The sequence below is a fragment of the Tubulanus polymorphus genome, chromosome 2 (assembly GCF_964204645.1).
Source record: "Tubulanus polymorphus chromosome 2, tnTubPoly1.2, whole genome shotgun sequence".
NCBI classification, from domain to species: domain Eukaryota; kingdom Metazoa; phylum Nemertea; class Palaeonemertea; order Tubulaniformes; family Tubulanidae; genus Tubulanus; species Tubulanus polymorphus.
In genome coordinates, this window is record NC_134026.1 from 8629754 (window position 1) to 8644555 (window position 14802).

General features: G+C 37.8%; 1 protein-coding gene across 1 annotated transcript; it reads left to right on the forward strand.

Annotated features, from left to right (window-relative positions):
* The first annotated feature begins 21 nt into the window (after positions 1–21).
* On the forward strand, positions 22–14670 carry LOC141900193 (integrator complex subunit 2-like). The gene is made up of 24 exons (XM_074786972.1): positions 22–94; positions 262–345; positions 992–1304; positions 1772–1910; positions 2741–2843; positions 2946–3059; positions 3301–3431; positions 4049–4222; positions 4779–4945; positions 5520–5645; positions 5954–6025; positions 6384–6498; positions 6875–6943; positions 7515–7649; positions 8438–8741; positions 9314–9440; positions 9849–10184; positions 10771–10899; positions 11315–11552; positions 11687–11794; positions 11994–12101; positions 12324–12429; positions 12770–12937; positions 13598–14670. Exons 2-24 carry the CDS (start codon positions 276–278, stop codon positions 13789–13791), a joined length of 3546 nt encoding a protein of 1181 aa, XP_074643073.1. The 5' UTR covers positions 22–94; positions 262–275; the 3' UTR covers positions 13792–14670.
* Positions 14671–14802: the final 132 nt, after the last annotated feature.

Genomic DNA, 14802 nt, shown 5'->3' on the forward strand with positions numbered 1-14802 from the left:
CCGCTCCGCATGGCCGCCTCCACGAAAATTGAAAAACGAAAATAATTGCATTTTTTGTCCTCAAGTGTGACATATGATTGAAAAAATCTAGTTGGTATGTCATTATATCGTGAAATTTTCATGGAAAATACGATTTTGCTTGCTGTTTTGACCCTACACAGCTAGATAATGGTTTTAAACTGCGAAATGTCATCGTTTTCTGCACAACACAACAAACCAATACAATTCAATCCATTTTTATTGTTCCATATCGTTATATAGCTCTACATTATTGGATGGTATACACTAAGACAAAAAACTTCATACATATTTTGGGGCGCCGACTACAGTTAGGTGTCCCTAATGGTAATGTACATCGTTAACACACTATTCTTTATAAGCGTCACAGAGTCCCCCTGGCCCTGGATCCGACATGTCATGACCCAGTTTGAATACCAGTCGTTGTTACCGGTCCCTACAGTTGTTTGTGGAACGACGGCTAGATACTAGACTAGTCATGACCTAGACTGCAGCAGGGGCTGATCCAGGGGGATTCCAGGGTGTCCGGAATAGCGGCATCAGTAGCTCAGTGAGATATGGCGTGATGCTGTTGCAACCGATATCAGTGCTGAGCGACAAGTGGGTTCGAGTCCTGCTGGCTGCATTCAGTGTGTGGGCAACACTTCAAAGGCCGTCCGGTCCCGTTGTGAGGTTAAATCAATAATCCAGTAGTGTTAGTCTTGGGAAACCAAGATCCAAGCGACGTAAAGCCAAACAAACAAAACAAAACCCACTTTTAACACTGCTATTCCAAATCATTTTGAAAAAAATCAATAGTAACTCCATCATTGAATGCAAAATATCCCAAACCACTGTCTTGACTCCACGATGCTTGACTGAAGTGTTTAAAAACACAGGCTCCATGTAGACCCTTTGATTTAGTTCTATGATAGACAAATCAAAGATTCGAGATTAACTACAATTCATTGAATTTTGAACTCATGTTTTCTAGGTGACTGTGAACCAACCATCTCAGATATGGAAACGACGAACCCAGTTTCGGCGGAAGTATTTGAAGCCATCCGCGATATCGACATTACTAAACTATTGACGATACCTAACGCCGCATTGCGTCCGATTCTGCCGTGTTTATCTCGAATGTCGCTATGTCAACCGGTGGACAGTCACTGCTCGAGATGGGTCAACGAGAAGAAGCGCATTTTGCAAATTTTGTCCGGAATCGAGGTCGTCAATGGCCTCATCAGTTTGCTGTCGATTGATTTTCATATGGTTGAACAAGATGCTCGCAAAGAACAACAATTAAGGTTAGTTTTATAGAGTTTTGATGGTTTAGTGAATGAATGAGTTTGCCATCAAAGGAAGCTTGATGAAGTACCAAGCCTGCCTGGGAAGACACAGCTCAAACCTCCTAGAACAGCTGAGAGCTGACATGAGTAGCCACAACCGAGGTCGGCTGATGATGCCACCTGTCTTCCCCGAGAAGACCGCACTCCCTGGTCACTGTTGGACTGATTGCTCCCTAGGATGCACCAGCTACTGAGGAGACGGAACCGATACATTAGATTTAAATTTCATTCTCAGGGTTAGATATAAGAAAATTAACTTATTTCTTATCTGTCAAACTCGGAATTATTTGAAACTGTATAGTTTCTACTCTGTCCTGAAAAAAATGAAGTTATCGCATATGAAGTAGATAAGACGATATATTTTTGTATGATTATATTTAATTGATATCTTGCGACTAAATTTGCATCTAAAATTGTATTTTTAGAGCGAAGCTCGGTGGGAATATGACGGATAGCATGCTCATATCAAACCTACAAAACGGGATCGCAATTGAATATGAACGAAGCGATGCCACACGAAAACTACGTCTGCTTCTTAGTGAAATTCTGTTTGTATTGGGTCAGGTACGTTAAATCTTGAAATGTGATTTTGGAGATAAAGTAGCCACTTATTTTTACCGATGCTGTCGTCAATACCGCTAGGGTAATTTTCCACTGTTGTTAATAAATGCGCTCATTTGCCGCCACCAGTGAATGGATATCACGTACATTACTTACCGGTAGTACTCATCAAATTGCCTTACCAGTGTAACAAGACGCATATATTTGAATATAATCTAAGGTCTTTTATTCCTTAAGCAATGGAAGTTGTACAAAATATAAAGGAAAAAACACTTACTGGTTGTGTACCGATACTGCTTTATCAGTCTTGGATTGAAGATAAGAATATGTAATGAGAAATAATAAAAAAAGATTTTCAAATATGCTCTGAAGATGGGTGGAAGGATTCCATCCGAAACTTAACGATACAGCGCCGTAGCTACCGGTGCGGTTTGTTCGACATATGTCGGACCAATAATTACCAAGGTGGTTCTTCTGTGCAGGTCTGAAAACTCCTCGGAATGCACCAAATTACATAGGCCTAGTCAATTTTCAAAAGTTTCTGCTGATCGAAACAGTGGCTACTGCCCCCCTCTCGCACTCTTCCCCCAGTTCCACGCTCCGGACCCTTAGTGCACAGCGCTTAGGCAATGATTAATTTATATTATATGTCTGACCAATAATTATTTGGTTGCTACTCCCCTGCGATAAAACAATATCTGAAATATCTGAATGGTTGTTTAGATTTATATTTTTGTGGGTTTCTCTCAATCAACCTTTATTCATTTAAATTTGACCTTGAAACTGACTGCATTTCGCAACATAATGATGATCTTCCTTTCTTTATACTTCAGATTCGTGAACCGAGAACTGACTTCTACCAGAAAAGGTCGGATCTTTTTGAGAGCCAAGTCTACCTGGAAGAGATATCCGATGTCCTGTGCATTGCTCAGGCTGGTAAGTAAATGTCAAAAAAGCTGCAGTAAACTGAGCATTTGTCAATAATTAAGATCTGGACTTCAAATCATAGATATATTTATGCATTCTGTATATTTTCAGAGTTACCGTCTTTGCTTCCGATGCCTGATTTGGCCGAGGCATTACTCCACATCAAATATGGACCTTGGTTGATGTGTCGGCTGGTGGCTAATGTTCCTGATAGTTTTATGGAAGGTAGTAGTACGCAAATGCCGGAATATTTTGTCAGAATATATGTGAAAGTGAAATTCTTAATTCTGAGATATTGCTCACATGCTCGTTTTCAATCTTTCAATTATACTTCGCGTAAACTACTACCGGGTATTCTGTATTCGATGGACCAGTAGTTTTAACCAGCCCCGAATAAGTAAGGCGAAATTAGCAAGGCAAAATTAGCTGCTCGATCATTATTAGATTTCTTTCTTTTATATCACAGTTTGCGGGAGTTTAGTCTTAAATGGAGAGAAACACGACGAGGATTCGATCGGAGGTCGTAAAAGAACGGCTGCATTACAGATGCTCTGCCAGATGAACGTTTCACAAATTCTGAAAGTCCGATCATTATGCGTAAGTATGAGATATAAGACTTTCAATTACATTTTAGTATATCGTTATGGCACTGAGTAAAGCCTTGTCTACTGCTTAGTCAACCTTGAGTTCGATAGTATGCACCAAGGGGTCAGTTTCCACCCAATCGACTGTTCATAATTCAATTGGAGATAAGACCCACCATTCTGATAAGAATAGAGTAGTGAAAATGGCTCGTGGTATTATTGGCCTATCACTGAGCATTGTTCTCCAAAACAGGTGTTAGAGGGCTGGCCACCCCTTATAATATATCTGCTGCCCCTTTCTAGAGTGTATGTCAATATTCTATCAATGCTGATAATTGCTTTAAGATATATGGAGCTTATGTGAAGAAATAGAAGGAAATTAAGTTTAATTTTCTTTTTCGGGGGAATGAAAGCCTTGCTACTTTAGCAGCCACAATGTCATATACTGAACAATAAACATGTCATGAATGCAGGCCCTTTGAAGTTCCTGCATATACATAACACTGCACTACTCTCATTGTTTTTCTCCATGCGTGAGGGTTTTGGTCAATACTGTTTTTAAGGAGTGCTGCTTCACCAATGATTTACCACGAACAATTTCTCAATATACACCAAAATTTGTATTCGTAGGTTGAGCATTGTAGACTTCCACGTTTGGCTGTTCTTTTGACGCTTCAACACTGCGAACACGCGAGTCAAGTTCATGGCGATAAAGAGCTCTGTTCGTTTGTGAGTGGACTTCTACTGGGAAGCGATCAAGCTGTACGCAACTGGTTTGCTCAGTTCGTGAGAAATGGACAAAAAGTAAGCTACTGAATATTTTAAGCCATGTTAACCCTAACCTTAATCACTGAACCTGTGTGAGATATGTGTATTCAAGAGCTAAATTACGTTTTTAGTCTAATTACAAATTTCATAGCGGCATAGTAAGAATAGTTTAATTTTGATAGGGCCTTATTTATTATGTTTCCTTGATGAAAATAGCTAGAAATATTTCTTCTAAATTCTGACTACCATGCGAATGTGACAGAATGCAATGAGCCATGACCTGGTGCTACCAGTCACCCGACCACTCAAACCAAGCGGCGAAAGTGTCACCATCTTTCAGAAAAAATCAGATCTTAGTTGTCTGGTATGCCGGTACATAGAGTAAAATGATGTGTGATGACTAGTGCTTAACAATACTTATTGACGAGCTGAACTCATCATATGTACATCGTTTGTGAATTTTATGACGAGCCCAGCTCATCATGCGCAGGGAAAGGGTTTGGTCATTGAAAGATATCAATTTTTGCGATCAGAAGTTGATCCCCGTTTTCTGAGTTTTTACGTAAGTATTTACATGATTCGGTATTTGCAGAAAAAGGAGGGTCAAGCTACAACATTACAGTTGCTTCGTGATAAACTGCTCGCAGCGCTGAGAAAACTGATCCCGCATCAAGGAAGCACCATCAATGAGGACAACGTTGTACAAGGAAGTGCTATTATTCGCTTGTACTGTGCACTGAAAGGAATTGCCAGTCTTCGGTTAGTCAAATAACCTCATGTTCATGTATTTCAGGGTTCCTACAGTCCTTCGAAAAACCCTCAAATTCCAAAATTCAATTTTGAGGTTACTAAGATTCTGAGTTTGAGTCCTTAGCCCCCTCAAATACCCCTCAAATTCTGAAAAATGTGTCTTAAAATAACTTTTTGTTCACATATTTCTAACGAACAATTCATTTCAAACAAGGTAAAAATTCCAATTTCAAGTGTTCAAACAATCCTAGATCCAGCATTTTAGAAACAGTAACTTGAAGTTTGTAGTTGATCTTAAAAAGCCCCTCGAATTTCGGTGGTTTTATGTCCCTTGAAGCCCCCTCGAATACCCCTCAAATTTGAAAATTGTGGTTCTGTATGAACCCTGTAATTGTATACCAGTAATTTTCCTAGAAGAATATTCAGTTGCTCTCTAGACACTGTGTAAGAGTTACTAATTGAGCCTTACTGAATTGAATTACCATGTAATTAATTACAGGATAATTCAATTGATAGTCTTCACTTTGTTGTTCCAATGGCTGGTGAATGTTGGTAGCTCAAAGTTTCATCTTTTTTTTTCTAGGATAAGTGATGATGAATCGAAGGCTTTATTGCAGTTAGTAACTTGTCATCCACCCGCTACATCAGCTGGCATCAGATTTGTCACTCTAGGACTTTGCATGTTGATCGGCTGTCCTTCATTACTAGGGTAAGAATAATATTGAGCAGTTGTCGAAATCACGATTCATCTTGGAACTTGGACCTTCACTTACTGCATTTAGTACAAGTTACTTTTTAACTGTATCTTATCAGTGCTGATGAAATGTACATTGAGATGGGGTGATGTTGTTTTCATATCTGAGAAATTCGTATGATTCATCATTTCTTAGGGAGATTCTCTGAAGCCTACTTATGTGAAAAAAAGCTACAATTATTGCGCGGGGGGGGGGGCTCTCAATATAAGCAAACCGATAACAACTTAGCAGATTTTTCAATTCGTTTGTGTATTGTTTTCAGAAATACAGATCAAGAACGAACCGCTATAGATTGGATCCGTTGGCTTTTGCAAGAAGAGGAGAAATTCGAAAAGTACGTTCACCTACAGAAATAACTCGCGATAATTCTAAAACTAAAGGAAATTTTATTTAATCTTGATTCAAAATTGTCATTTCGAAAAAGCATACTCTGTTTCCAAGTTGCCCAGCAGATCCAGGGCATGTCATGATATTTTCAATGGCACTGCATTTCTAGATCATTGCATTTCTACCTTTTTGGATCCATGTCTGAGTCCTGTCACCTTTTTGAAATTAAAAGAAATTCAAACATTTGCTGTTGGTCTTTTGAATCATTTCACATATTCGTTACTCTACATTTAACGCCTATAAATGACTGTTCTGTATGTAACAGGTACCTCTTTAATTGAGGCAAAATTGATCTATGATTTCAGGGCAACTGGAGAACACGCATCATTCGGTGAAATGTTGTTCCTTATCGCCATCCATTTTCACAGCAACCAAACTCTAGCTATTGTCGAGCTTGTCTGTAACACTTTGGGCATGAAGGTTTGTATATTCTCATCGTATCCTAGATTGCATTTTGTTTTAACCCTTTCAGTGCGTCTACACCGCATTGCAGTGTAAAAATTGGTGATGGATTTTGCTAGTACACAATGTGGTGTATTGATGTAATTAGTATTTAGTTTTTGTCTCTATTGAAAAATGGCAGCACCTGTCAAATATAGTGAAATATTAGTAACTAACAATACACCACACCACGGTGTAGATGCACTATAGCGGTATTCCCGCTCTTCAACACAGGGTGGAATTAATAAAAATTTTCAAATCATCTCCAGCACAATAGGGTATCAGTTAGTCAGCGCTGAAAGGGTTAAGGAAACCAACCATTGTGCTATATCTGTCTAATTTTGTCTTTATTTAGAGCGCTGTCAAGGCAAATGCCCTTTCGCGGTTAAAGATTATATTCACCCAAGAAATTTTCTCTGAACAGGTAAGCGATTAGAATTACATTTGATAAATCAGAATTTGAATACCGGTACATATAACTCTCAGCAGTGGACAAGCAATCGTAATATAATCAAAGTCTATTATATAATGCCATTCTTCTTAATGCGACTGCTCTCTTAAGGCCAACATTTTTACCTGAACAAATTTGCTCATTCTTACCGTACTCAAATTCTATGAAAATACTATTCTTTATAACGACGAATTCGTTATAATGCCATGTTTTTCATTCGTCCCGATAGTGGCATTAGAAAGGACTTAAACTGTATGCCAAAAGATTTGTGCACGTGTGGGTTGATGATGCCAACTACCCCGGTGAATTAGAATGCAAACTTTGACCAGCATTAGTTATTTGTGTCATATCTCAAGCTCTGGACCCAATTCTGTAGTTTGCGGTTAACTTAAACTGCATTTTTTGTGCTATGCAAATTTTGACCAGCATTAGTTATTCGTGTCATGTCTCATGCTCTGGACCAAATTTGGTACTTTTTGGTTAAATTTAACACCGCATTTTTTTAACTATGGGACTTTGCTCTGATAATCTGTTTGAAATTCAGGTGGTAACGTCTCATGCCGTCAAAGTGGCAACTACACCGAACTTGAGCGCGACGATACCCGGATTTCTACCGATCCACTGCATTTATCAGCTACTGAAGAGTCGAGCATTTTCTAAGCACAAAGTTCACATCAAGGTACGTGTCTGTCAGTAGTCATCAGTATTAGACATGATATTCTAATGATATAAGATTCCTACATCAAGAATAAAGAGAGATAGATATCATGTCGACATTAATATTCTAATCTAATGTACAGAGAAGTTTATTTCATTTTTCATATGATTTTACTGTAGTATGTTTATCTCAGATCTCACAACACCAATAAATTCTGATGTGATAAGCAATTTCCAGAGCGGGAATGGGTCATCTTCACATGAATATCAATAAGAACATCTTAAATGCTTTGGAGGATGAGTTTTACTCGTGGTACACTTGGTTAACCTCTGTCCAATTATTCGCCATTTTCGCTACAATAATCTAAAGTCAATATTGTCTCTAATATCCCTGATTCGATTAACTGTTATATTTCGATTGACTTACTTCATCATTCCTTAGTTTTTCTCATGGCAAATCAATTAAGGAGTTAATCCTTCTTGTAAAACTGGGCCCAGTACCAGTACATAACACACTTCATCAACTCAAATTTCATTCCTTTGGTAGATATGGGACTATTGCATAATCTGTCTACATGGAAAGGAAATTTAGATCCTTTAGCCAAATGTTGCATACAACTTATGACCGATCTTATGATTTGAAATCATTCTTGAACATACATATCTTGGACCTGTTATTAACCCAGTCCTAAATGGTTAACAATTTGTACTATCCAAACTATCCAAAAAATAAGTGCCCCTAGTCGATGATATGGCAGATAATCGAAGATATGCTGTATATCTCAGTAATTTTCGTAATTTAACGTACAGGACTGGATTTATAAACAAATCTGTCAGACGACGACGCCCCTCCATCCTCTGCTACCTCCTCTGATCGAAGTCTACATCAATACCGTCTTGTTGCCGAGTTCAAAAACGAGTCAAACCAACGATCCGTTCACCGACGAGGAGGTACAAGAAGCGTTCAAAGGATCGGTGCTATACATCAGTAACACGTCTGCGGAACCAATGGAAACGGATGATTCAGTTCAGTACAGTTTTACGTGTCAGTTGTTGTTGTTGTACTATCTACTGCTGTACGAAGATTGTCGTTTGTCGAATATGAAAACGATCGGTAAGTTCGATACTGTATCGTTAATAAGTATGTTATCCTAAAGATTTTCAGGAAAAATATTGAAGAGGTAGTTGAAACTAATCGCAGACCACTCCCAAGATCAGACATGTTCTATTTCTTACCATAATGCGATTAGAATTGAATGGATCTTATGTGACCTGAGTATACTTACGACCGATCGTAAGATCATAGCCAAAAACAGGGATGTGCACGTCACATTACCTAAGTGTTCGGTTCAAAATTATTGGATCTCAGGTGACCTGAGTGTAGCTAAGATCTGACTAAAGATTTTTGGGCAAATCGGTGACTTGTGTTCGTTGCACTGAATTGCAGATGATCAGATTGGATCTTAGTGCAACCTGAGTTAAGCGTAATAGTTACATACCCTGTTATATTGTAATTATTATATAAGTGGTACAGGGAACATTCGATGACAAATGAATTACCAGATTAAAGGCGTGACTGGTAGTGTCTATCCTTCTGGTAATAATTATGCTATAGATATTCTTGTAATAGTTGCATACCACAGTTGTAGTCTCTATCTGAATTCATACCACGGCGTCTATTTACAGTGGCATCCAATCGTAAAGTGAAGTCTTATTCGCAACGACTAATGAGTCAGATTCCAATCAAATATCTAGTACAACAAGCGCAGAAACGCCAGCATCAGTACGCTAGTCTCTTCTCACCACTAATCAGGTCAGTACATCTTGTAGCATCCATTCCATATGATTCTACTAAAGAACTGGGCTTCATGCATGTACATGTACTAAACTGATGCCTTTACCCTTTACCTCTTATTTGATGGATGAAGTTTGAATGATCAGATTGTGGAAGGGGGTCAGGTACAGACAGCAGATTGACAGCTGAATTATTGCTTGAAATTCCAAATGATAGTACAATGTAATGTCTTTCAAACTGATAGTGCTCGCTCAAGAATGTGCCTCTGTACCTAAGTTTTCAGAATGATCAGCTTCTTGATTCTCGATATCATCAGCTCTGTTGTTTATTTATAAAAAAATGTGTGCATTCAATATCTGAATTGGAATTCTGAGGATTTAAACATCAACGTATCGACATTTTAATCCATCTCGCTTTTGTAAACAGATTGCTGTCGACGCATTACCCGCATTTGTGTCTCGTCGAAGACTGGCTCGACGAAGAAGTAAAAAAAGATCTGTGCGTCCTACACGGAGCCGATCTCGATACCATGGAATGTACGCTAGATTCGCTGAATGAAGCTTTCATGTGCGTCACTGATTGTCCAATTAAAATCCTTCTGCTGCTGAAGAAGCTTCTCGGAATGGCTATTTCCGATATGGTACCTTACGCCGAAGTCATCACGAATAATTTATTGAAGTTATTGGAACCGGATGTCCCCCGAAGAGTTCTTGATTTGGTGTGCAAAGTTTGGATACGTCTCAATACGGTGATGCCACGAAGGTAAATTTAGCAGTACAAGCCGATGTAGATCAAGGCCTTTGATTTGAGTTGGTATCTTATTCAGAAATTTCATTTACTCGGAAATCTGGGTTTAGTCATAGAAATTTGTATTAAAAAAAAAAACTTAAAAATCAGGGACAAATTCAGGGAAATTTGTTGACACAATGAGATCGCACATGAAATCAAACAGCTTCCATATATGTTTTGTATATTTTCGCACTTGCTTGGATTCCAAACAGGTAAATTCAGGGTAAACAACTTAGATTTCAGGAAATAAAAGTAGCCACCCGGCTAATATACTCACTTGTCGTTAAAACCTTCACTATTGCATGCAATATATGAATAAAATTGATGACAATTTGAAAACATGCTCAAAACAAATGATCATTACTTCACATCGTTTCCCTCAACGTTTATCTGCTTTATTAACCCGACGTTCGACTTGTATCTCCGCAGAATTTATTTATTCAGGCAATCTAAAATATAAAATACACAACGTTTCGATCTCACACTAGAGATCATCGTCAGGTGTGAGATCATCGTCTTATCTTACGTATCCTGAATTTCTGTTGATATGTTATTTCAGACTGTGGATGATGACCGTGAATTCACTGAGAACCCCGTCCAAAGGGGTAGTTCCCAACTTGCCGTATAGTCAAGATGATATAACGGTCGATCCGTTGATTGTGCTACGATGTGACATCAGAGTTTTCAGGTCAGTTCTAGTTCTGCCGCTTGTTCTTTTAAGTGATTTTTATCCATTAATCACTTCATATGTACATAGCGTCCGATATCCAGAATGTACTGTACTGTCACTAAAATAAATGAATATAATAAGATAAATATAATAGGCTCAATAGTAAGAATGCTGATATACTATGGTCGAACCTTGTTGATACAATCTGGCTCGATATGAAAATCCCAACTCACTGACAAAAAAGTCGTAATCTGCAAATAATACTCGACTTACAGGGGTTAAGCAGTAACAGATATCATTATTTTGCACCATAATTTGTTGAATTAAATTTAGTTAAAAGATTACAATGATTTCAATGTTGCCCACGCAATTTGTACCATTGAGGTGTAACTGCATTTACAGTACATATTTTCACGTATCGAATCATTTTTAGATGCCCGCCACTATTGGACGTAACGTTGAGGCTACTGACGGCATACTTGAACGCATCGCGTGCGTACCATACATCTCATATACAGTCTACGCCGACATTGGAACCGAGTGCGAAACAACCGAATGCGACGGCGAATATAGTCGACCGCGATGAGCTAAAAAAAGCATTGCTATCTGCTCAAGAAAGCGCGGCTATTCAAATACTGCTAGAATCTTGTTTATCGACGCCTAAAGATGAGGTAAAATGTGTGAATTGAAAATGCGTGGATATAATTGCAATGGAAATCGAAAAGTTCACTCTGAAAGCTATTGTCCCTTAAAAAACGATGTGACATTGTTCCTTTTGTGACAATGATTAAATTGTGTTTTCCAGGAACTAGGTGGCTCTTTAAATCTTCGTGAGGTTCACTGTCTTATTTGTACTCGTGTTCATCAGATGTTCATTTCTGATCCAAGCTTAGCTAAACTCGTTCATTTCCAGGTTTGTTATCTTTCCTATTTTTTACCAAAACGTTATTAGCTTTATTTTTCTCCATTCGTTGGCTCCCCGTGATTTTCGCTATTTCAGCAGTGTTAAATTTAACAATAAATCATGTAATATGTTATATTTAATCATCTAATGTGTTATATTTGATAATCAATTACCGGTAGGTATTTATTGTCTTTGATAATGATTTCAGGGTTATCCGAGTGAATTACTTTCTATCACAGTACAAGGAATACCTTCGATGCATATATGTCTCGACTTCATTCCCGAATTATTAAGTCAACCATCGAAAGAAAAGCAGGTAAGTGATGAAATTTGTCGATGAAATTGTATAAACAGTTTGAATAAGTAACTGAAGTGAATTCTGCTTACTAAATGATGTAATGTAATCGATTATATTTTACCACATTGTTGAGATTGATGTAGATGCGTAGAAAATACTAAGGATTTTAGTCGTATGGAGAGCTGATTTTTATACTATGAAAAGCTCTTCAATGCACTAGCTCTATCGATTTCATTGCAGATGTTCGCCATTGAATTGACATCATATTTAAGTCTACAATATGCCTTACCAAAATCTCTCAGCGTCGCTAAGTTGTGCGTCAATGTTATGGGAACTTTACTCGGAGGTAAGATGCGCGAAACAATTCCTGAAATTCCCAGCCCTGGGCAGCTGTTTCACAGAGATTAGATATTTAAGTTTTAAACTTTGGACCTGCCTCGGAATTTTGGGTTAGACAGATAAATGATTATTGAATATCCATGGGCAAATAAATGTTTATTGCGCCGACTGAAAATCAACCTGTTGTATGATCAGAAAAAGATTATCTTAATAGCTATCATCTAAATGCACATTGAATCTATTGTGAACATGAAAGGGGCTACCAGAGTACTGTGGAAGATTTTTCATGGATTTTGTAGAGTACATACTGGGTACATATGAAAATGAATTCATGATTTATTTTCTAGTTTTATCCTGTGAAAATCGACCTCGATTCTTCTTGCCACTACTGCCGTCATTAGAACGGATATGTCGGGCTTTCCCACCACTGTGCGAGCACGTCGTTCCGTTTCTGACACAGCTAGGAAAAGTATGCGCCTCAGAAATTGCTGTGACGAGCAATAAGATATTATCAGGTTCGTATTGCAATTGTATTGTAACATTGCTTCCCTATACAATATACAAATAGCGTCATTGAATATTTCATGTTCATATTTGATATCTGGACGCCAGATTTGTGAGTTAGATAATGGACTCTTAAATGATCTCTCTTCGTTTTAAAGTCAATGATTAGACTCGACTCGCTGTCAAATTAATAATGTGAAGTGCAATGATTATGTTTTATAGAAATGCGCTTTATAAGTAAATAAATTATTATTATTATTATTATAAATTACATAAACATGTCTTTTTCATTTAAAAAAACTCTTGGGATTGAATACCATATACATGTAGTCTGTTTTAATTAAAATGACTCTTGCAACAAATGTATCTCAGCTGAACTGGATCCTGAATATAAACATTTTACTCACAACTTTCAATAGAAATAATATTACTATTGATATTTTCACGGTATTTCAATATTACAGTTAACCTCACCTTACTCAACTTTTGTCTAACTTGGACAAAATCGAAATTATTTTCTGATTCCTATCCTTAACTCAGACTTTGCTTACCTCAGACGAATTTCGGTTCCAGTTAACCGAGTTAGTCGACGTTTACTGTAGTTCGATTTTTGAGAAAATCTTCATGGATGAAGGCTTTCATAATGTCATCGCAACAACTTCTTATTGCAGGTGCTTTCGATGACGATTTCAAGCCTCAGGAAAAGGCGGCGAATGCCAAGCATAGAAACGAGAAAGATATCGTTCGTAAAGTGAAAGAAATCAAAATCGAAGTAGAAAAAGTGAAGGATTTGCCACTTTATCATAAACTCTATACAGCTGTGCAGGATACGTACAGCGCCATAGTCGATTCGTCAGCCTTGTGATATCGGTTATCCCCGTATGAAGTTGTATCTTGTTTGTTATTGACGTGTATACCGGTACGTAGATAGTGCGTACCGGAATGTATTACCTCAAGCCTTTCCACAATACAGTCAACCCTTGATATACCGGCCTCGCATATACCACCACCGCCAGGTTTTCTTAATCTGCATCTTTAAACAAATGCATAGTAAAACACCCCCGATATAGCGCCATACTCGCTGTGCTGCCAAAATCGTTCTGCACCGATGTGGGCTGTAGTAGCTACTAGGTAAACACAGTACTACTTGAATGTCATCGATAGGAAAGATTTCATCCTTCAAGGATCGAATAGAATGGAGGACTTCTGTGCAGTCATCCGTCATACGTAATACATGTATAACCGACAAATTTCGATAAACTTGTCTTCAAATGCATTTTTACTTCACCTTAGAATGTCACATTATGTCTTTACACAGTTTACCACAAAGTAACTTTCGACCGTTCTCCTTCGCATGAACACTGAGGGAATGTGGTTTTGTACCAGGGGCCGGTTGCGTAGTCATGGCTTAGACTTAAGACCAGTCTAAGACCAACTTAATTTATAGCCAATCTCCCAACTTTAGACCAGTCTTAAGATTTAAGACCACTTTTAGGACTTAAGTCACGACTGTGCAACTGGCCCTGTTCCACTAATTATGTACATCCATACATAATTAGTGGAATTCAGTTTTTGGAATTTTGTTTTTACTTAAGATACCCAATTGTAAAAAATCCTTGATAGAAACTTGATATCTGTTGTCTTTGATTTAAAAAAAAACAATTTCTAAGATATGCTTCATAAGGGTATTATGCTTCATATACTTTGAGTTGTAATAAGAATAATTTCGAAGTAGCAATATAAATACGACTTTAGCTTATATTTTGTACATATTGTGTATATATTTTTACAATAAAATATGTGCTTTAAAATTAAAAGATTCGAAGTCTTCTTGAATTTCCTTGAAAGGGTCGTCATTAGTTCCAAGACGAGTTTG

Excerpts from the sequence above, each read along its gene's own strand:
- LOC141900193 (XM_074786972.1), top strand. The coding sequence starts at position 276 with ATGGTATACACTAAGACAAAAAACTTCATACATATTTTGGGGCGCCGA. Across the intron at positions 10,185-10,770 it reads AATACGGTGATGCCACGAAG|ACTGTGGATGATGACCGTGA; the intron begins GTAAATTTAGCA and ends ATGTTATTTCAG. Across the intron at positions 11,553-11,686 it reads TATCGACGCCTAAAGATGAG|GAACTAGGTGGCTCTTTAAA; the intron begins GTAAAATGTGTG and ends TGTGTTTTCCAG.